This window comes from Stegodyphus dumicola, chromosome X1 (genome assembly GCF_044657685.1).
Source record: "Stegodyphus dumicola isolate Sdum_Otavi_A_Nest chromosome X1, ASM4465768v1".
Lineage (NCBI taxonomy): Eukaryota > Metazoa > Arthropoda > Arachnida > Araneae > Eresidae > Stegodyphus > Stegodyphus dumicola.
In genome coordinates this window covers 180769625-180793871 of record NC_140780.1, presented here as the reverse complement: position 1 = coordinate 180793871, position 24247 = coordinate 180769625, and the positions used below count along the sequence as shown (strand labels likewise).

At 35.3% G+C, this 24247-nt stretch overlaps 1 protein-coding gene across 2 annotated transcripts in view; it reads right to left on the bottom strand.

Moving 5' to 3' along the window:
• Positions 1 to 5155: 5155 nt before the first annotated feature.
• Positions 5156 to 24247, bottom strand: part of LOC118183206 (lysosomal proton-coupled steroid conjugate and bile acid symporter SLC46A3-like) — a 39016-nt gene continuing 19924 nt past the window's right edge. For both annotated transcript variants that reach the window (XM_035352674.2, XM_085807148.1), the window contains exons 3-6: positions 23170 to 23406; positions 22992 to 23075; positions 13352 to 13511; positions 5156 to 5503 (exon numbers count right to left, since the gene is read on the bottom strand). In XM_035352674.2, coding sequence (XP_035208565.1) covers positions 5398 to 5503; positions 13352 to 13511; positions 22992 to 23075; positions 23170 to 23406 — 587 coding nt within the window. In that variant the 3' untranslated portion in view covers positions 5156 to 5397. The remainder of the gene's footprint in view (positions 5504 to 13351; positions 13512 to 22991; positions 23076 to 23169; positions 23407 to 24247) is intronic.

Genomic DNA, 24247 nt, shown 5'->3' with positions numbered 1-24247 from the left:
TATTCAAATTCGAAACCGGAAGGGTTTAATTGCTATTTTATATTTTAAAACAAAATAATATAAAAACTGTATTAAAATTATCTGTAATTAATAAATGTACATTTTCTTTCTATTCATACTTTTTTACTCAAACTAACAAATCGCGCCAACCTGGTTGCGATAATACGCAAGTACCTATATTTTTTTAGGTTATTATTTCATTTTAGATATGAATATGGGAAGTTTTTTTTTTTTTTTTTGGTTATTAGATTTAGGTATATTTTTGTAAGAAATATTTTTTATCTCATTTATAAACTGATTTAAACAGTCTTTCATTTGCATAGCTTGGAGATATAGAAGGTAATGGTTTTATTTTTTGCTATGAAACGCGAATAAATTTATACTTGAGTTCAGGTAAAATACTCATTAAGTTACCTTAAAAACGCCTCCTAATTTATCATGATACGGGAAATTTTCAATGTCTCTGAGATTTAACAGAAATAAATGTGCTAATGTTGTTATCAGAAACGCTGTTTTTTACCCACATATATATCTTTACTTTTATTTATGACTAATTGAGTTTTATTTACTTAAAACCTACTATTAATGTTATAATATTTATATTAAACACTTTCATAATTACTCTCACTTCAGGGGAAAAAATTATGAAATTTTAAATAATTGAAACTTAGAATTTAAGTTATTTAAAAAATATAGTTTAAAGTACTGAAAATAATTAAGTCTATTATTAATTGTGCATATTTAGTCTAATGAGAAAAAATTGCATTATCTTCTGGTCAGAAAATACTAAAATATTTAAAGTTTAGATAAATATCAAGGTACACAATATTTTAGAAAAAGAAGAAAAATATATTAATTATTAAGCTTGTTTTTCTGCATAAATCAATATATAACACAAGGACACAATAACGACATTTTTACAACTGTTGCAAAAAGGTGGAATTTTGCGAACATTTAGGCGTCGTTAAGACGTCGTGATACGATATTTTCACAACTAAAATATCACCTGCGAAAGGCGCAATAACGACGTCTATGCGACAAAAACTTCATCTGCAAAGACGCAATAAAAACGCCTTTGCAACGGTTGCAAAACAGTGGAGTTTCGCGGACATCTGGGCGTCCTAAAGACGCCATATTGAAGCGTTTTTGCAACGACATCCGCGACGAGTTTGCAACGTCGTTACGACGTTCCTGTGCTACTTGGAACAATCTCGTTTGTTTTACTTGCGTAGCTGAATTTTGCGACGAATGCATCACATTTATTGCTGAGTATCATCTTCCAGATTTTTCATACTGTTAATGTACACATCAGCAGTGAATTGTTCTCCTCTTTCCTCAAATACACTACGCCGGTAAACAATAACCATTCACTAAAGATTTTGCGTAAATTTCCACGCACAATAATTTAAATTAGGAAAATCTCACAATTAAATCTTAAACACACGAATCAGCACCATAATTCTTTCAAAAGCGCGCCATAGTAGTCAAATGTGGGGTATGCCTGTGAAACTAGTCGATATTTCCGTGACGTCAAAAATTCGAAAAGTGGGGTTGGGTTTGGAAATACGCTACACGACTACTCCATCCGGGTTCGACTCTAAGCAAATGGACTCGATACATAATTAGTTTTCCTCAAGCGCAACATGAATACGAGCAATTTCCCATTAGAAAATCTCTTTACGAAGGCATCCCTTTAGGCAGATAGCTATGGGGTACTTTGCTATATTCAGATAACCTAATCACCTGAGCCCAGCTTAAGAATTTTGCAACCTCGCCATTGGCCGATTGTAAGACGTCTAAATGCTGGGAATTCGACTCGGGCTCAACCCCAGGCGAATGATTACGTGAATACGAGCCAGTTCTACTTAGATGGTCATCCACGAAGGCGTCACTTTCCTTTAGGCAAGTAGACCTCGTGCGCTTGCCGAAGCCAAATAACCTGGAACTTATCAGTTTCTGAGTGTAATCATAATTCAGGTACTAGCCCCAGATAAGGTGCGCTCCGGTATTTTTATTTACTATTTTCTTTTTTGACATTAATTTAACTTAATTAATTTTTAGGCACTCTTCTGTCAACGGGCGCCACTTAGCGCCAAGCATAAAGATGGCGCAAAATTTAACTAGATTGGCAGCAACACTAACGATGTGGAAAGTTACATGAAAAAAATGACTATTTTATTAAATCCGAAATAAATACAAAAAATAAAGAAAGTGCAAAAATAAATAAAATAGATTTTATCAGATTGATTTCATATTACACAGGAGGCATAAAACTGCCAATTTTATTTAACATTGCTGGAAACATTTTTTTCTTTTCATGCATTCGCTCTCACACTATTTCGATGAAGCAGAAATCTAGATGAGGGCGGCCAGTTCCTTGCTGATGTTTATTTTACCATTTTGCATAAGGCATTCCTCATCAGTATCAATGATGTTGAATTTCTGCTTTAACTCGCAGGTATTCATATCAGTATGAACAGGCTACCAGATTTGGCGCACATTTGAAAACTACACTTTTTTATCGTTTAAAGTTCAATTTAATATTAATTATTAATTATTTATCGCTATAGTCACATTTATTTACTTTTCTTGACGGCTTCCGCAGGGCTCCGGTACCTTTAATTTTAGAAATTAAGCCCTGTTATTTTCGCAAAGCTCACTGATGTCAAATACGGCCGAAAGATTTTTGCATACTACGGATTCTCTTTAAGCAGTGGAGACTGCCACTGGTACTGGTTACAAAAAGTTGTATTTCCAGCTTAACTCTATGGAGAATGAAAGGCAGTAAGCAGGTAATCCGCTGTTCAGAGATAGAGTGCTGTGTAGAAGCCGATACCCCACCCACGAGTGGTCAAGTGGTATCCATTTCAGAGGTCGAAGATACTATTGCAAGTATGCGAGGTGTTTAAGAGTGAACTAAAAAGAAACCAGAGCTTAAGATAGTATTAGTCTTTTGTTATGTCACTTCAGGATTCTACTTTGGTTTTAAAGAATAAAAGTATGTTTACCAGAAGTGCCTATGTTTTCGACAGAATTAAACATTCGAAGTCAGATAATTTTAATTTTGCGTTTGAGCGAGGAGGAACTAAAGCTATACAATAAGTAAATTAAGCCTCAAGTTTCAACTGTAATGTTCTCTTATGTGGTCATGCGTTCTTTTTAATGCTTTTCATTCAATAATGTAAACTAAAAATTATTGCATAGTAATATTTTACTTATTTTTTTCCATGTATCACAAGAACATATTCATGACCATGAATTAAAACACGGCATTATAAATTAAGTTAATTTCAGTTATAAGAATGAGACCACTAAATTTTCTTGATTGTTAGTAGTATCTCTAGGAATTCTTCACTCGCATAAAGCCGACGCAACCCTAATGCATTAGATTCGCCAAAATACGACTATACTCGAACGGTGTATGTTTTCATAAAAACTAAAATGATATTTCGTTTAATCCCTATGAATGTCAAGTAAAAATTTACTTGAAAATATTTCTACTTAAAATAATAGCAGACTAGACTAGATACTCCAGTCCACTGACATTATGCATCTAATTTCAACTATACGATTTCATAATACAAACGGAATATTTTCAGGCAAATGTATTTAAACTATATTATAGTTTGTTACATTAAAATAGACACTTCAACGTCATAACGATATTCCCTTCATTTACGATCATAACGTGCGTCGTCATCACTTCACAGAGGGTTTAGGGTACTTTAACAAATTAGAGGATCTGACCATCTTCCACAACGGGTACGAGGCACACGCAGAAAGGCCTTGAACTATCCATTCTAAAATGAGAATAGAAATATGCAAAGTAATCGAAAACGTTCTTGCCAGTCGTGATCGTCAGAAATTAATAGACATACTTAGCTTTGTATTTAGCGTTAGGTCTCGAAGTAATCTCTCCATCAACATCTAGCATTCTTCATCAACATTTCTACAGCTGTGATATGTCCTGACCAAAACTGAGGTTTTGGATGCAAAGAAGACCGTGAGTGCATGCTGCATATCTGCCTCATTGTCGAAGGACTTCTTGTAGAAGGCGATGTTCAGGGAATGAAACAGGTGGTAATTTGTGGGTTCTAGGTCTGGCGATCAAGCTATCTTTCAGCCAAGTCGGTCTAGTGGTCCTTGCCCCGTGTGGTCTCGTGTTGTCATAAAAGTACAGGATTAACCTTGTGATTAATCATTGCTGGCTCTTTCTGCTGTAATGCATTGTTGGTACCGTTCTTGCCGCAAGAAGAAGTCCTCAGTGATGGCGGAAGTAGCTTGTAATGCTCCACCTGGAGATTAATCTACCCAAATACAGAGTATTATCTTGTGTAGGTGCAGAGGCAGTCTTGATGTGGGAGGCATAGGATCACGTGGTAACAAACGATGTCTGATGCGCTGAGGAGTGTCGTACTGGACCCACGTTTCGTCACTGATGAGCATTTGACTAAACATGGGTGTGTTACGACTACGAGACAGCAATGGCAAACAGGAGATCACCCAAGGCTCCTTGTTGACTACTTGACAGTGTGTGGGACACTCACTTGCTCAACTTCTACACCTTCCCTGTGCATTGCAGATGAATTCTGACTGCTTCCTCAGAAACCGGGAAGTGTTCAGCAAGTTTACTACACGTTTGACTACTGTCCTGCTGTATGGTTGCCTTTAGTTATGTTCTATGGTTGCATCATCATCCAACATTTGAGGTAGTTACTTACAGAATTCATCACAATGGCTTAGCTTTCCTGACTTGAACTCCTGGAACAAAAGCTCGGCGATACGCTAATTCATGGCATCCTTCCCAAATATCTGACATATTCGACGGCTTTGATGAGGCTGCTGACAGGACCATTTAATATCATAAAGTAAACAACCGTGAAATAGCCGCTTCGGTACCTCTATTTCTCTTCAACACTGAACGAACTGTGTGCATGCAATATGCCTATATGAATACTGCTCAATTACTCAATTAGGTATATTAATCCACCATCGCTTTCCGAGGGCATGAATCCCTTCGTTTCCTCCCCGGGAACGCTTCATCAAATGGGATGCCAAAAACAGCAAGAACGTTTTTGGTGATCTTGGGGGGGGGGTAATATGTTACATACGAGAGTTAAAATACTGAATGGAAAAAGTTTTATGGAAATTTCAATTTGTCGTTTAGAACAATAATTTTTAATTACATATAATTCGGTATTGTAGAACATCATGTTGTCTACTGTAGAAAAATAATGAGCTGCAGCAAAGAGTATTGACAAATCATTTTCCCCTACTTTAATATTAATAAATAATGTCTTCTTCAGTTTCTTTTTAACACAATAATGTAAAAGTTCATTATACATTCTCAGCAGAAGCAGAAAGCTCTTAAAATTTCAATAACAACTGGAAGAAGCCCTAAGTATAAAGTTGTTTTATTTGTCCTTTCCGGTTGATAAGGGCAAGGCATTCACTGCTGTCGAGCTGTCCCAACAATTCAGGTGCAATTACTTTCCGCAGATAGCTAAAAGATACACAGTTCATTAGATTAATAAATTTTAATATTCCAAATTATATTAAAAGATGATGTAAAATTCCTAAACTAAGTTCTTAAAAATATATTCTCTCTTGGTGCTGCCAGGAAAAAAGGTACTGACTGTTATGGTAACAAGATTTACGATTTTATCAATGTCATATTGTATTGTGCATTTATTTATACAGGTAGTGAAGGAAATGATGTTGGAAAGGACCGGAAGCAAATGTATCTGCTTCAGGAATGTTCGGAATTTTAATTAATTTAATATCGGTATTTTTTACAACGTGAGGAAATGAAGTTGCAAAAAAATTTAAGCGGAAGTATATTTGTCTTCCTCGATCTTTTGATAAGCGCCCAAGATCATTTGTTGTGAGGATTTCTCAGCTAGATGATATCTCACCTTTGTTTGAGGATATTTAAACGGCTTTGTTTAAAAAAAATACTTCATTGCCTGAAAACAGGCTGCGTGGATTAAATGAAGCTATACTGAGACGCTTGAAAAAAAATGCATGACTTACACAGAGATTTTATCATTTAAAACACGCAAAAATTTATATTTGGAACACCTTGTGCGCAAATTTAGTTAGCATCATTTGCTCGAAAGTAGGTAGTTGCAAATGAAATTACTATCATATGTAAAACGAATACGGCATTTCCAATTTGAGAATTCTGGAAATTTACGATCGGCTTTGCTTATTTATAAAAAAACACACACAATATATAACACAGGAGTAATGTATATTAGTCAATTATTTTCATGAGTTAAAAGAAAAATAGAGGCAAAGCTGATATTTTGATATTACTTAATGCATCAATAAAGCAGTCGCTTCAAGTGACTACACGCAAATTATTAGAAGAGTGTAATAAATTTTCTAACAGTGACCCGTTTATAAATGTTGGCACAGTCATACAAGTCTGTCATTCTTCACATGTGTGTCCACCATAAAGGTATGCACCGGTATGCAAGTATGATTTTCTTTTGTTGAGAATGACAGAAGAAAACCAAAAACTTATTTTTGTTGTGCTATCCGATCTCTTCTGTAACTTCAAGACTAGAAACAGTTTGTTTCGTGAGGTACATCAACAGCTGTTAAATTTACATTTCTCAGATCATCCTCATCTTTTTGAGTTCCCGCACACGTGGGAATTCAGGGAAATGAAATTGCTGACCATTTGGCGAAAAGAGCAGCTATGTCCACATTTGCACAAGAGACACAAGTCCCACTACCAATTTCTCACCTCAAAGCCTTTACATAGCAATATTTGATGCAGCAATGGCGAATGCGATGGGAAACAGCTTTAACTGGAAGAGGAATCTTCAAAAGTATCAACGAATTTGCTGGGCAAAACGAGTTGGATAACATGGTTTTTTCAATGGAATATGGTCCTTTTCTAACCTATCTTCATCGTTTTCGAAAGAGATATATGCGACTGTGGCAAGTTGGGAGATCCAGAACATTATATCTTTGAATGTCCTGAAACTAAAGAATTCCCCCTCAATAAACTTGCTGATGCAAACTGATCAGCCCGGCTCATTGCCACACTAAAAAAAAAAAAAAAAAAAAAAAAGAATTATACTAGCAAAGTTGGCAAAGATCTTCATGCACTGCCGTGAGCGTTACCGTGCGGTGTCACAACAGCATAATGTTCGCTATTGCTAGTTATAGATAGAGATCTAACTTATAATGAGCAAGTAATTACTAGAATCTGTAAATTATACAATAACTGCAATAAATCTCAATTATGCAACAATCGTAGACACATGACTTGGCTCATTATAGATACTATTAGTTGACTACAAAACTGTAGCGCATTCATTTGAGGATATTCTTAGTGTTATTTACTTTTAATATATTATTTAATCAAGTTCTTCTCTAATTCATGTTGTCTTACTACTTATATATATATATATATGTGTGTGTGTGTGTGTGTGTGTGTATGTATGTATACTTCCTTCAAACATTAAATGTTGTAATATGCTAAATGCATAGCGTAGCATAAAAACCATGGTGAATAATGTAAAAGCTTAAAGATGCACGAATTTGTGCACCATGTAATGTTGTATATAACATAATCTGCTAGAAATTATCACTGCGAATAATGAAAGTAATAGTTTAAAGAAGCATGCACTTGTGCAACATGTAATATTTTATGTAATTTAACAGTATGTAACCTACAACGCTTGAATCAGAAAATGTGTGTCTGCCGGTAGCTTTTTTACATTTTCGTCGGGATGATATGTATCCGTTAAGCACTCCAGACATTATCCGTTAGGCACTCCAGACATTATCCGTTAGGCACCACAGGCTTAAGCCCGATGTCATCTCGACGCCGAGAAGTACAAGGTATCTGACCTCTTTTTGGCACTCAGTTGTCACTTATTTTCCTTCAGAATGAACTAAGTTTTACAAATCATAACTGAAATTTACACTTTTAAGCAACCTTGGGAATGTATGTAAAATAATTACACAAGAAAAGTGATGGCTGTTTTTACTGGTTACTATGTAATTAATAGAAACAAAAACTAACTTTTTAAGCGTAGTATTTCTATTATTTTAGTCACTCTCAGTATTTATAAATCGTTTTATTATCTCACGTATTTTAATATTAGCTGCGTTTCCGCTTTTAATATATAAGTTTGCAGTAACTTATAAGGTATTTCTCCCGCCTTCCTAGCGTGCCTTCGTGGTGTAGTGGTTCTGCACGCTGAGCCGGTATTCCAGAGGTCCGTGGTTCGATTCCCGGCGAAGGCGGCTGTTAATTTTTCATTTGTCTTGTTTCCAAAAATCCTAATGTCTCTACAAGCGTGCTGCTCTCGTCAGTTCATTTATCTTGGAATCGTTAACTTAATTTGCACCTGTGCTCATAACACTGACACCAAATGGACACGATTTTTACTGTTGAAACCGTTTGATGTTTTCATTTTAACATATTTCCGCCGTTGTTTCGAATTCTATAAGTACAATAATCTTATAATTTTCTGTTTTTTCGTGGCTAACATAAGAGGTCAACAAGTTATAGTTTTCATTCAATATGTTAAGTAACCTCCACCCTGCTTAGGGCAAGTGCATAACTATGCTGACCATTGGTAATTCGACACTGATTTTAATGCAAGCGAGCAACTTAGCTGCTTGATGTAATATTGGTTTTCCCCACGTGTAAGATAAGTACGAGCCGAAAGTATCCTTTCTGTAAGGTAGATGGCCTTCGTACATTTTGCCATATACAATAAATAAACACATGTGCTCCTAGATATATTCGAAAGCTTTTCCTAGTAATTATATAATACGGTTTAGTCTTCCTCTCTAAAGACTATTCTTCCATGCTACGAAGTAGGTTAAGACCCCTGGAAATTGGTAGATAGTCTTACATTAGGTTCTTTAAAAGGAAGCTTGTTAGGAATATTTCCTTATGTGTAACATTAGTACGAGTCTTTAAAAACTCTTGCACAAAGCCTCCATTCTAAAAGCAGATAATCTTGGCGTACTTTGCTGCTACAGATTAATGAATTCAGTGGCTTACGTTAGCAGACCATTTTTTATTTAAACCGATCTCTCATTCTCGAATTCTGTTGAAGAATACTGAATTTATTTTATAAGAAGGGTTTATTAGTGTTTGAAGAGAAATTTGTATGTGAGCTAACACCATAGTTAACATGTGGCCAGCATGTTGATCTCGAAAACATTTTGACTAATCGTGGCTGTAAGATATTTTTTTAGGTTTTCTTATTCATTATAACATAATTTATTTTAGACTTCATCACCTCAGGTCTTCGATCAGGTCAGGCAGCTTAAAAACGTTACAGACAGCAGCTCTAGTATAATTTTTTATCAAAAAATCTATCGCAACAACCAATCTTTATTCTCACCTCTTTCTCTAGCTTGTCTCATTACATTCAAGTCTTGACAGTAAATAAAATTAGAGAGCTGATTTGCTTCATCTTCCGCAACACTTATAAATTCTCAATAATAACAGTTTGAAGGTAAATTGTATACAGACTCGATACAGTCAAATACTCGATACAATATTGACTCGATACAATCAAATAATGTGTGGATAAAGGCTGTAACACTACAGTCCCAAGGCAAACTTTATAAGGTAAACAGAGCAAGAAATTTATACACGTTTTACATTTAAAAAAGGGCTTTCAAACGTTTTTGTTTGCAGCCATATAAGATGTTTATAAGAAAAGGTAATAAGATGAATTAATTAATTTATATTTAAATGCTTTTCCTATTTATTTTCTAACATTATGATGAATTAAACCTAGATTTGTCAGATGTCTAGGCTTCCTGGAACAGTCCCGATTTTTGATGAAAGCTTACGCTGTCTCGAAAAAAAATGTTTTTTGAGCGTGAATTTGTTACGAATTTGTTTCCATAAATGAAAATTTAGGGGATGGAGTAGAATATGATATAGATTTGAATTTGTGAGACAGATAATTCGTTTCTAATTTATAGTTGGAAAAACCTTTTTCAAAAACATTTACTGTTGATGGCAACTGCTTTTGCCGTTTTTCTATCTAACCTTCATTTGTGAGAATGTTGATTTCCTTGTGGAAGGTTAGCGATTGGTACTTCTCAAGACATTCATCTTGTGACACTTTTATGACCATTTCATCGCCCTATCTGACTATTTTGTCGATTGTTCCTTTTGGACAACTGTTTGGATAGACTCTTTTATTATCCTAAATTGTAGCTATGAGTCGAATATCATGGTGGATGTGGCTTTACATTCGTATTTGTTAGTGGTAGTTCTTGCACATGTTTGATTTCAAGTAGTTCTTTTCGAGGTTTAGATATAATAATGTCTTCCACAGCACAAGAATGTACCTAATCTATTCCATGGCAGATACAAGAATATTCCAGAGCAATTTCATTATCTCTCATATACTAGAATATACACAGAATACACCAACGACCGTTTGTTTTCATATGCCAGAAATATTCCCAGAAATTTATTCCTTTATTGAAATATGTTTGGAACGTTCTAGGAATATTCCTTAAAACTTATGAACTATTACCCTGGGATATGCCCGGAATGTTCCAAATCACTTGAGAATTTTTTGGGAATGTTGTGAGATGATATGGGATGAAAATGGAATACATCTGGGATATTCTGTTCTGTGTGAGAAGAAGTATAAAAGTTACAGTCAGTTGAATTATTTTATTGCTTTTATTAACAATATAAAACACTGCTGTGTAATAATTTTCTTAAATTTTTTTATTAAAATTTATTTTGGGGACAAAGCGTGACTCTTTTTTTTTTTTTTTTTCACAAATACATTTGATGACAACAATAAGACAGGTGTCTCGGTTTGTCAGTCAGACTTAAGATAAATATCCCGGTTTGTTGAACAGAAGAAGAGGCAATCTTAGTCGGCATGTTCTCAATCAAGCTATCACTTCTCGAAGTTGAGAGGTGATAGCTTGATTGAGAACATGCCTTGAAAAGACGATTAATGAAAAGCAGATAGTCAGCCTTACAGAATCGAGAAGTAAAACTCAATGTGAAGAATGCAGCACTTTTACTTGCTTTAAATATGGTGTTTTAAAACGATGCTGCTCAGTGTATTGCAAAGTCGAAAGTTAATAATCGTAATTTAAATAAAATTAATATTTTTAATGTATTTCTAATATTGCGCAGCTAATTCCTCACTCTTTCTAACTGTCCATCTGATGCACGTGTCTCACACTTGTTCCAGTCTTGCTTTTAATGTTGATTACGGCTGGCAATTTTCTTCATATAGGTTAATCGAGGGGAGAAAACAGTTTTAGAAATATTTTAAATAGCGCATTATTTAAACTAAACTAAACTAAATTTTATTTAGTACTTGTAAATATTAAATTTTATTTCAGTATAAGGTATTTCCTCCCTTCTTTCTGCATGTCTTCGTAGTGTAATGATTAGCACACTCGGCTCGTATTCGAGAGTTCGAATCCCGATGAGGGCATTGCTCATTTTTCACCTTTCCTGCTTCGAAAAAATCTAATGTCTCTACAGTGACGCACGAAATATAAAGGTGGTGGATGATGATTCATCACCACCATGATTTGGCAATTGGGTTCCCTAAACACCAGTCGCCCTTTAAAAGGGGAGTATAAAAGGTCGGTTTGAAAGCCTAAAAAAAAAGCACGCACCAAACCACAGAGTATATAAAGTATTTTCTCCTTCCTTTTTTCATGCCTTCGGGGTGTAATGGTTAGCACACTTCGCGCGTGTTAGAGAGGTACAGGTTCGAGTCTCGGCGAGGGGACTGCTCATTTTTTCCCTTTGCTGCTTTGAAAAAACCTAATGTCTCTCACTACAACAGAGGCTGGGTCGTTTTTGTGTTTTACAATGAAATTTAAATTACTATCGCTATATAAGAAGCCCATGTCTTATATGGAGCTGGACTTTTATTAAGGTGAATGATGTTTTGTTTACTGAAATTTTAATATTGAACACCTAAAAACACCCAATAACACTGCAAGAAAATGTTTACATCTTAGAACAGGAAACTATTATTATCTCTATTATGTACCTACCTTATTAATACCTCTATACACATTTTAGAAGCAAAAAGTACTAATGGGTTACTATAAATTTTTAAAGTATAAGAAGCCAGTGATTAATTTCAGCTGAAAGGCGATGAAGTTTTTTAGAGGGGGGAAGGGCATCTGAGCTGCTTCGCCTTTTTCATTAGTATTTAAATCATTAAATATCACGCAGTTTTTATATTATATAAAGTTCTCAGAGTTACTAACGAAGAGGTAAAAAATGAATTATTCACGGCATAATCCTTTTGATTGTCTACTATTAGGAAGAGGCGATTACAGAAAGGATTTTCAATTTATTTCCTTTTTACGCCATATATGGGAAATAATACGAAAACCTGTAACCAAATCCATTTAAAAAAAAAAATTATTTTTTTAAAGCAAAAAATGCCAATTTTTAACTGTAATATCAACAATATCTCTAAATTAAAAGAAAAAAAAAAACCTTCACCATAAAAATTTGAGTTCGGACCCGTTATCATATCAAATGTAATGTTTGATATAAATGAAAAAAAAAGGGCAACCTTTAAAATCAATGTACTTATTAAATTCAGCAATTTTATTGCACAACCTAATTTTATGCATTAAACTTCAGGCTAAATTTAAGTTTCACTTCGTATGAAAAAGTAATATTCCTCACAAATATTCAATATAAATAAAATGATTACATGTAAAGAAATGAAATGTCATTTAAAACATTTGCATTCTTTTTGTCTCTGGGATCATATTCATTTCTGCACCGTTTTTAATTAATTTCAATTAATTTTTTTTTTTCTCCTTTGAGAATATAATAAGAAATGCATAATTTCTCTCGGGCGAAAGCTAAATGAGGTTGGGAAGAAAAAACGGGTAAAGTCTATCGACATAGATCTAATAAGTAACAAATAACGGATAATGCGATAACGGATGCTAACTGCGGCATAGATCTCGTGATTGCCTACTTAGGAAGAGACGGTTGCAGGAAGAATTTTCAATTTATTTCGTTTTTGGGCTACATATGGGCAAAAAGAAGAAAACACACCTGTAACAAAACCCATTTTACCCAGATCCTCGAATCTTGTAAGCAACCAAGAGTCTTAAATGGTTCTGTCAGACACTATTCATACAAGACAACTCATTATTGAAAAAATATGTGAAACGATTATGCATAGGAGGACAAGTAGATTATGTGCAAAGGATAAAGTAAATAAAACAAAGTTATGCTATAGAATGACCAAAGATTTCTCAGAAATTCTTTTACGTAATATTTATAAATAAGTTTCCTAATATTGATTTTGAAATATGTATAATAATTACTTACATGAAAAATAACAAACCAAAAGTTATTAGGCCGAAGGAAAGCAGAAAAACCAGTTCCGGGGCTCCTGCTTCAATGCACAACTTTTCCAGTGCTTCATACGCTGACATAGAGATCAACTGAGTAACAAGCATCCAGAAACCTACTCCAGCATATATACATCCTTAAAAAGTAAAGTACAACTTTTAGAAAAAATAAAGCAACAATTTTTAAAGAGCAAATTTTGAGTATGTTTAATAAATCAAATTAAATAGGCCTTCAAGCTATATATATATATATATATATATATATATATATATTTTTTTTTTTTTTTTTTTTCTTCTTTTTGATGTTGTCTTAATAAAAATATACGAAACTTAACATTTTACAAGAGACCAAAAGTAAGAAAATATGCGTTAAGGGGGAAAATTGTTTTCATCGTCAAATCGTTTAAGCAGGGAAGGAATTTGGGAAAAAAATATCTTTCCACATGCCATTAAAATTATGCTAAATATTACTTCTTAAAAGCTTTACATAGATCCTTCCTCCTCGGGCTTTACAATAGCAGAGTGTGTATAAGGTGTTTAAGTCTTTATACTTCGTAGAAGAAGTCTCCTTTGAAAACTTACGTAAGCCTAGAAGTGAACACCGATTGTCAGTGATTTCTCTGGGCGGATATTTCAATGATTCTCAAAGTTTGATAGTTTTCCGTTCTAAAGTCGGGAAGACAAACCAGCATAACGGAATGATGTATTGAACTGAGTCATCAGGGTCTGACACTGAAAGATACAAGGACTACGATGTAGGGAAGAGATGATGAAGATGATCACTATTAATATCTTAACTTCATTTGTAACCATCAGGCCACTATTTATACAATTTTTATGTTTATTATCCTCAATATTAGATTAGTCGAGAGGTATGGCATGGTTTGCCAGAAATACGACACTATATAGAACTTGAAATATGATACTATATTTGATTGCTTCGATTGACGCGCCTTCCTTACTCACCTCCTCCACTACACAGTTTTTTCGTGAGAAAAATAGAACGTTGCGCAGATATACCTCAAATCTACATGTTTTCTCAACTAAAGTCAGCTCTTTTGCATCCTTGCATGGAACAAGTATCGAATGATATCTCTTTTTTACACTTTTCTTTCACAGAAATGAAAATGTTCTTCAAATTTCTTTCGTTAACTGAAAAAGGTATTATAAGTGAAGTTTTCGAATGTGAATTTACAAAAGATGCTTATCTTATAAAAGCATTAATTTAGAAGAGCTAATTTAAATAACCTTTGCTAAATTTCTAATCAGTTAATGAATTTCGATTTTTGTATTGTAGGGTTTATATTTATTTTAACTAACATTTATTTTAAGTTTAAACTATCTTTCCTGTCAATCCTTACTTTCCCCTGGAACTGCCAATGCCAGAATATGTAAATTTGAGTAGAACGCGCAAGCATTCAAATTATCAGCGGAAGTAGTATGATTTAAATAGAAGGAAACAAGTTCGGTGAGAGAGAGTTATTCTTACTTAGCGAGCGCGGAGGTAGTTATAGAGATTTGAAAAACCCCGCGTTGCGGCCTATGTGCTTGGCGGGAAGTAGTTGCAATTGTTCCAGTGAGCTTCAAGTCTGCTGAATTAGCAGCCGTATTGTAAAACGCGGTGAGTTAGTTATTTGAGAGAGCCTCGTAGTTAGAATATTGTCTTTAATTTCTTTTCAGGTTTTTATTTTTATTTTGACTGCCGAGTTGGCACCGTTTGTAAGCGTCAAGAGAACGCAATTGTAAATTAGTACGTTGAATAAAAAGGGACTTAAACCCTTTATAAGACTCTGTGGTTTATACAAGCTTTCACAGTCACCTCTTGGTTGCGTGCTAGTTAGAGGCGCGCAACGTTATATTGGCGCCCGAACACTTATCGAACTGAAATGGCCGAAAACTGGATGGAAGCCGCTGGACAACACCAAGAAATGACAACGCAGTTAGAAGGATTTGGATACCTGGTCCAGACTTTGAGAGCATCAATCAAGCCAAACGTCTATTTCGACGGAAAAAATTCGGTGTCCGTATTTTTAGAAGGTATAGAAAACCACTTTCAGCTCTATCCTGTGCCCGAAAGACAAAAAGTTGCTATCGCCACATCAGCACTAAGAGGACAGGCCGCGCTATGGTGGAAAAATATAGGCAAATTTCTTCTAGGTGAATTTGGAAGCCCGACGTATACTTTTGAAAATTTCAAAAAATCGTTAGTAAAGGCCTTCCCCATAGTGAAAGATCGCGCACGGCTGGAAGCCGAGCTATATAGTTTCTATCAACGGGATACAGCACAATTGACGCACTTTATTTTACGAAAAATCAAGCTAACGGATATGCTGTACGGCAAGAAACCCGATGCGGAGATAATTGAAATAATATTACCAAGATTGTTACCCGCTGTTCAAGACTACTTTGAAATTAGAAACCCAACCACATTGCAGGAACTTTTCGAATTGGCGGTGAAGTTTCAAAATCGCAGAATCGCGGAAAGAGCGAGAGGGGAAACATATTCTCAAAGTACCAGAAGGAAGGAGGAAACAAGAAATGGAAATCGCTCATATGGGGGAAAGAAATATCAAGCTAACGCATCGAAACTTGAAGGGCAAGGCCCAAAAAGAAAATTTGAAAATAAGCATCCGCGTACCCAGAAGACACAGATTGAAAGGAAAGCTTTAAACGACTAGAGGGGCCTGTGAAAGGGAGGGTCCAGACCCCGGAAGTTTTAGAAAAACCCTCAAATAGACATCTAAATACAGTCATCGTAAAAAACTCACAGCTACCAATTATACAAGTCCTGGTTGGCGATGTACCAGTAGAAGCCCTCATCGATACAGGGGCAGAAGGCAATTTCATGAGTGAAAAGTTCTTCAAAAAGAATTTTTATAGGATACGACTCTTTAAAACCAGAAATACGGAAATTATAGCGGCGCAAGGAAAAACATGTCACTGCATCGGGAAAGTAGCATTAAACGTACAGGTAAAAGAGGAAAATCTCAAAGTATTAATTTTTGTGGTGAAACACCTCCAACACTCTCTTATTTTAGGTATGGACTTTTTAAGGGCCGCGAGGGCCAAATTAAATTTTCAAGATAGTTCCGTGGTGCTGGAGATGGACCAGAGGGTGGTGGAACCGGTGGAGACACCTGAATTGGACCTTAGCCATTTGAATGACCAGGAAAGTAAAGCAATACAGCAAGTGGTGAGTAATTTTTCTCATTTGTTTTCAGAAAAGCCGGGAAACTGTCAGACTGTAACTCACAAGATTCAATTAAATGCCGAAAAACCTTGTAGGACTAAACCTTACCGCTATGACAAACAAAAAGACGTAATCATCGAAGAACATATTCAGGAGATGTTAAAGAATAAAATAATAACGCCCATAAATAGTGAATACGCGAGTCCAGTCGTACTATGTAGGAAAAAGAACGAGTTTCCTCCTTCGGATAAAAGGGCTTGGAGGTTTGCTATCGATTATAGAAAACTAAATAGCATAACTAAATTCCCAGTTTACCCTTTGCCGGTTATAGACGAGATCATTAGACAGATCAAATCGACGAGATATATGTCTACTTTGGACTTAACGTCTGGCTACTATCAAATAGCTATGAGACCCGAAGATATACATAAAACCGCGTTTATAACAAAATCGGGCACTTATGCATTTTTACGCATGCCTTTTGGGTTGTGTGGGGCCCCGTCAACATTCCAGAGAGCTATGGACATTGTTCTAAAGCCTGTCCTAGGAAAGTCAACTTTAATTTATCTAGATGATATAATTATAACGAGTAGTACGTTGGAACAACACATTAGTGATCTCGAACAAGTTTTTAAATTATTAAAAGAGGCCGGTCTTACAATTAACGCCTCAAAATGCAAGTTCGCAACTAAAGAACTTAAATATCTCTGTTATAAAATTTCGCAAAAGGGTATAGAAACGCAAGATTCAAAAATAAAAGCTATTAAGAATTTCCCACCGCCCAACACCGCCAAGAAACTTTCGTCTTTCCTTGGACTATGTTCTTACTATCGATCTTTCATAAAAGATTTCGCTAATATTGTTGAACCACTCTTAGTAATCAAAAGAAAAAAGAGTAAATTTACGTGGACAGCGGAAGCTAACACGGCTTTTGAAAGATTAAAAGAAGCGCTTATTAATGCCCCTGTTTTAAAATTCCCTGAGGGGGACGAAAACCTGGAAATTGCGGCAGATGCATCAGACTATGCGGTGGGTGCGGTTCTTATGCAAAATAACCACCCGCTGGCATTTTTTAGTAAAACATTGAATCAAACACAAAGGAATTATACAGCTACAGAAAGAGAAACATTAGCCGTATTAATGGCTGTACACAAATTTCGAGTTTATTTCGGCAAATCGCCAGTAACTGTCTTTTCGGATCATGCGGCTGTTGGTAGACTTTACTCGGGAAAAAACCTAACGCCCAGGTTAATAAGATGGGCTTTAAAACTCCAAGAATATAATATCACAATAAAATATAAACCGGGTAAGGAAAACAATGTAGCTGACGCACTTTCTCGTATAAAACTGGACGAGGAAGGTAATGAACTTAAATGCGCTGTGTTGACTTCAAAAATTTTAGATTCTAGAGATACGGTTATTACTGAACTGAAAGCTGATCCTGAATTTGGAAATATCTATGCTTATTTGAAAGACCCCGAAGGCTTTGAGCATACAGATATCGATGCGATAAGAAATAGAGCAAAAAACTATGAAATAATAGATAATTTATTATTCTAGACGAAAACAACGAACGAAAATCTTGAGTATAAGCCAGTCATCCCAGCTTCGCTTCGATTAAGCATTTTGAGGGAGTTGCACGAAAAAAAAAACAGCGGGCCACCTCGGGGTCAGAAAGACTTTAAAAAGGGTACGCGAGGCGGTATATTTCCCGCAATTATACAAAATAGTAACGGCGTATGTCAGGTCCTGCAATCAATGTCAGTTAATAAATGATATTAATTACAGCCCGGCCGGGTACTTAAATAGCATTCGCGCTACATTTCCGAATGAAATTTTAGGCATAGATCTCCTTGGTCCCTTCCCCCAGAGCGAGTTAAATAAAAATCGTTTTCTTTTAGTAATAGTAGATCATTTTTCAAAATGGATAGAAATTGTTCCACTTAAACGCGCGTCAGCCAAAACAGTCGCAGATGCATTCTTACACAGATACATTTTAAAATACGGTGCACCGATAAAAGTCATTAGCGATAACGGAAAACAATTCATTAGTCAAATATTTGAAAACATATGCAATGGACTTGATATACGCCATATCAAAATGGTTCCGTATAGACCACAGGCTAACATAGCAGAAAGAGTTAATAAAAACATTGTAAAAATAATTCGCAGTTACGTTAGCACACATCACAAGCGCTGGGATGGCTACATAAATGAATTAGCTTATGCTTTAAGAACGGCACATCATGATACTACGGGAAAAACTCCAGCAGAATTATTTTTAGGCAGAAAGTTAATTACGCCTTTAGATAAATTATTCTTTGTGCAACAAAGAGAGCAGGAATTTAGACAAAAGGACGTGCAAAAGCTAATTGATCAGGCGCTTAAAACCTCGGATACGGCAAGAAATAGGCAGAAAATTTATTATGATAGAAAACGCCGTGAAGCAGATTTTAAAGTTGGGGATAAAGTATTGAAACGGAAATTTTCTTTATCAAGTGCCCCAGACAATTTTATGGCAAAGCTAGCTCCAAAGTTTGAAGGCCCCTATGTAATTCAGGAAATCAAAGGGGTAGTATTATATCTTAAGAACGACAGAGCGGAAATCTGTAAAGCAAGTCCCGACCAGGTGAAAAAATACTATAATCCCAATGATTTTGAAATCCTTAAAAGTTTCTTGCAGGACTCAAGTCTAAACGAAATAGAAGGGCCAGAGACTGCAACAACTATTCCACCACCCAAGAAACGGAGAACTGAAGAAAGACCTAGCACTTCTACAACCCGGACGTCGGTATCAAAAAGAAAAAATGATTATCAAACTCCGGCGTTTAAGAAAAACAAAAGTACAGATGAACCGGGTAAAAAAACCGTGGTAAAAAGAAAAACACCACCTACAAAGGATGGCAGGAGGAATTACACATCAAGAAGAACGCGCACACGGCCACAGAGTCAGGTGCCAGCAAGGCCGCCGTTCCGGAAACTGAAACGCCAACAGGAAGCACAGAAGTACGAGGAACAGAAGAAATTCAACGACTCCAGACCGGAGGACGTCAAGACCAGCCGTCCCAGGCAGAAACGCAAAAGCCAACAACCAGACGATTACTCCGTCAAGAGGCCAGCATGTAGAGGACGCAAAAGAAAGATCAACGGGGACGACAATTGGAGATCAACAAGGAGAAGATTGACATCCATGACACCTCTAACTTGGGATCAATTTTGTCAAAAACGGATGACGGAGTTTCAAGCATCGAAAACTCAAAGATAAGTTAAAACCTTCTATAAATATTTTTCTCTTTTGTTCCGAAATGTTATGCATAAGTACGAAGTTCTGTGTTTTGACGAAAGTCAATATGTCTCGGTTGAGACTTAGTTTTGTTTTACTTTATTTAGCTAAGGCAAAAGTATTATTTTCTTTAAGTGTAAAAGCTAAAAACAAGCATTTTCTGTTGGTCGAAAGACTAATTCTGTTTTGTTAAAGCCAAAATTTGGCCGGAGATAAAAATAACTTCGTATTCTTGTATGTACTAATAAGAATTTTAGTTTCAGTGCCGCCAGCTTGGCGAAGGATGAGTAAAGTAAAAATTTATTTTCTCTTATTCATTTTATGGTAAATTGTAAAAAGCATATGTATTAAACTTTTGTAAATGTATGTAAATACTTGCATGTTATGTAAAAGTAGAATTTAGTCTAGAAGCATAAAATTTTAGATGCTAAAAGTGAATGCTTAAAAGCAATGAAGTCAAAATTTAAGTATTAAACTGTAAAGTCATGCTTTAGAGCGAAAGCCTGCATGTTTAAAAGATGAATGAGGGGGAAGTTAGAATGAATGTGTTTTGTAGGGTTCTCCACCTACATTTGAATTTTTAAGAATATTAAAGTAGCTCATTGAGTTGTAGAATGTCGAGTAAGGTGTGTCTATTTGGTTGTTGAATTCTAACAAATCATGGTGGTTAGGGGAAGTGTTGTAAGACTAAAACACGAATATTCCCGTTTGACACCACACACGGTGGAGAGCCAGGGTAAAGTTAAATTAATGCTTGAAAAATTGAATGAATGTGAAGTAAGCAATAACTAAGAAAAACAAAACGTTAAAAACAAAAATTTATTGTGTCAAGAAAGTGTAAATTATAATGTATGTAGAAAGATACTGATACTTATTCCTTCCAGATGCTGGAAGGAAAGACCAAGATTGATTGATGAAGTCCAGGAAAAGTTGCTGTAAGAAGAAACCTTTGTAAAGAGTAACAGAATTTTAATTGTTACATAAGATTATTTTTGTGTAAACGAGGCTTTCGCCAGTTAGTTCAGAATTAGATAAACTTACAACAGGTCGTTTGTAGGACCTGCTTCCAAGTTTTCCAAATTCTGGCAGCGGCAAATGTAGGGTTTATATTTATTTTAACTAACATTTATTTTAAGTTTAAACTATCTTTCCTGTCAATCCTTACTTTCCCCTGGAACTGCCAATGCCAGAATATGTAAATTTGAGTAGAACGCGCAAGCATTCAAATTATCAGCGGAAGTAGTATGATTTAAATAGAAGGAAACAAGTTCGGTGAGAGAGAGTTATTCTTACTTAGCGAGCGCGGAGGTAGTTATAGAGATTTGAAAAACCCCGCGTTGCGGCCTATGTGCTTGGCGGGAAGTAGTTGCAATTGTTCCAGTGAGCTTCAAGTCTGCTGAATTAGCAGCCGTATTGTAAAACGCGGTGAGTTAGTTATTTGAGAGAGCCTCGTAGTTAGAATATTGTCTTTAATTTCTTTTCAGGTTTTTATTTTTATTTTGACTGCCGAGTTGGCACCGTTTGTAAGCGTCAAGAGAACGCAATTGTAAATTAGTACGTTGAATAAAAAGGGACTTAAACCCTTTATAAGACTCTGTGGTTTATACGAGCTTTCACAGTCACCTCTTGGTTGCGTGCTAGTTAGAGGCGCGCAACGTTATAGTATGACCCACCCACTAAATCAACTCTTCTCGATTCTTCTTTGCATCGCATGAAAGTGGCTTTCAGCCCAGAATTTTTTTCGTTTATATGGCCAGTTTTGCATATTATTAGCCTCCCCTAGCTTTCAAAGGATTTAGAGGATTAAAAACCTCTTTTTAATAGGAAATTTCATTTTAGAGGATTAAGAACCTCTTTTTAATAGGAAATTTCTTCGAAGAGAAACCATAAAAAATTTAATTTCCGTACTTTTGTCATGTAACAATTATTATAATATAAAACCGTACCTTATCTGACTCCTTTCTTAAATTCTAATCACTATGATCAACCGTAGGAACTTCATTTTACAAGCTTCTATTATCTAGAAAATAGAATACAAGCTTCTATTTTCTTAATAGTTGTACACATTTTCAATCACATTGCAATGACAAAGTATAAATGCAATCACAATTTTTTACTTGGATCAAGAAATTTAGTTCCCTGCTTAGCCTCAAAATCCTTTAAATAACTGATTTAGCTGCATGGATGTAAGTTTGTACGAGCTCACTCTGACAGAAAAATGTTTGCCAGGTGAATATTTTGAGAGGCAGTAGAGAAATGCAAGTCGCTTTTAGGTCATGCAATACAGGAACGGAAGAAATTTCACTGTTGCTAATTTTCTTCGTTGTAGTATTTATAAACTTAGTCATATAAATTTGAAAATATATGTTCACATACATACCAATTGTCTCATAAATGTCGTCACCCTTCAAAAAATCGTGTAAAATCGGTAAATTGACAAACATGGTTAAGGTTTGCACACAAATCTTCATAGAAGCATTTTTTTTTTTTTTTCGGGAGGGTGACACGAATAAATTTTAGTTCCAAATTTTACCGAAAGATGACATTTTAAGAACAAATGAGAAAAAGTTATGCAGCGTTTATCCGTTTGTATATATGAACATACTGCAGATGGAAATGTGCAGATAACCCTCGTGTGCTTTGCCGAAATTAAATACCTCAATTCAAGTGCCCTTGGAAAACACTTAAAGACTGCCTCCTTCCCTTTCGGTAATTAACTTTCCCCTACTTCGTGTAGTTAAGGACATTAAATGCTGTTCATTACAATTTTATAGCATTTATGCAAGCTAGGCCAGTTAACAAAATCACTACGATAATTCTTTAGCAGTTCACTTTTTCTTACAGATTTAGTATCTCGCAGTTCTTAAGTGATCAGATCAACTTGGGGTAGGTTATTTCATTATGGCAAAGCACACGAAGGCTTATCTGCCTAAGCGAAGGAATGCATTCGTAGAGGTGTTCCCAAGGAAAACTGGCTCTTATTCAGTTAGGGATAACCACAAAAACCAAACATGCAGCCAGCCTTTTCGCCTGTGTTCGAACCTGGTTTGAACAATCAGCATCCAGTGGTCTTAACCGCTAGATCACTGGTGGGGCAATTCTTACATGGAAACTCATTTCAGAAATTCACAAAATATTACTTACCTATTTCTGTGCTTTCAATTAATTTAGATAATATCGATAGGACAGATGTAGGAATAAGTAACGATACAATTCCAGTTGCAGCACCTAATTGATACATGAAAAATCAGTTACTATTTCAATATAATAAGCTATTATTTACCTCATTTTATACTTAATAAAATTACTATATTTCCAATACCTAAAAGAGCTATCCAATAGGATTTCGCTAGAGATAAAATAAGACATGAAACTGCTAGCGATATGCTTCCATATGTACCAAGTTCGACATCGAAAGTACGAAAATTAAGGGCAAAAAATGTTGATACCCACAACAAAATGGTCTGGGAAGAAGAAAAAATAACTGAAAAGACCAGCAAATCTTTGTATGACCACTCATATTCGTTTCTAAAGTACCTCGGAAGTATACTGAGATTACCTGTAAATGAAAAAAAAAAATATTATAGTTATATTTAAACGGATACAATTATTGTAATGCTCAATTAGTAAATTTAATTATTAATCCAAACAGTCCAGTTAATTTAAAACAATCAGTGAAGGGCACATAAAGGACGGGGAAAGTTACGTAAAATGTGTGAATATAAGTCAACATAATGTTTATGAATGAGTTTAAAAATCTAAAAATTATTTCGTTAATCTAGAATCATAAAGCTAATATATAAAATAATACCTAATAAATAAAGTAATAAAATAAAAGCAAATAAATAAAAGAATATGAAAACTCAGATTCCCCAAAATGGAAGGGAACATTAGGATTTTTAGTGATACCTGGTAACGCCACTAAATACAGATAATTGCAGTAAAATTTTTTAAGCTTTTGACTCGCATAACTGCTTTTATGTGGTCATAATATTTGTTGTCATTTTGAATATACGAGTATTACCAAAAATAATTTCATTTTATGTAATTTTTGGTACATATAAGCTCATTTTTTTTCTTTTTTTTTTCAGATATCTAGATATCAGTGTAACAATTGGAAGGTTATTTGAATCTGACAAAGCACACATACGTAGGCTATATGCCTAAGGGAAGGATTACTTCGGGGAGAACTTTCCATGGGAAATTGACTAGTCAACACATTACACAGCCCACCAGTGGCCGAGCGGTTAAAGCCGCTGAACACTGGTAGTTCGATCCGGGGTTCGAGTCCCGGCGAACGGGCTGGCTACATGGGCGTTTTCGTGGTTTTCCCCATGTGCAACGTGGATACGAGCCAGTTTCCCTTAAAAAGACCTCCACGGGGCATCCCTCCCTTTCCG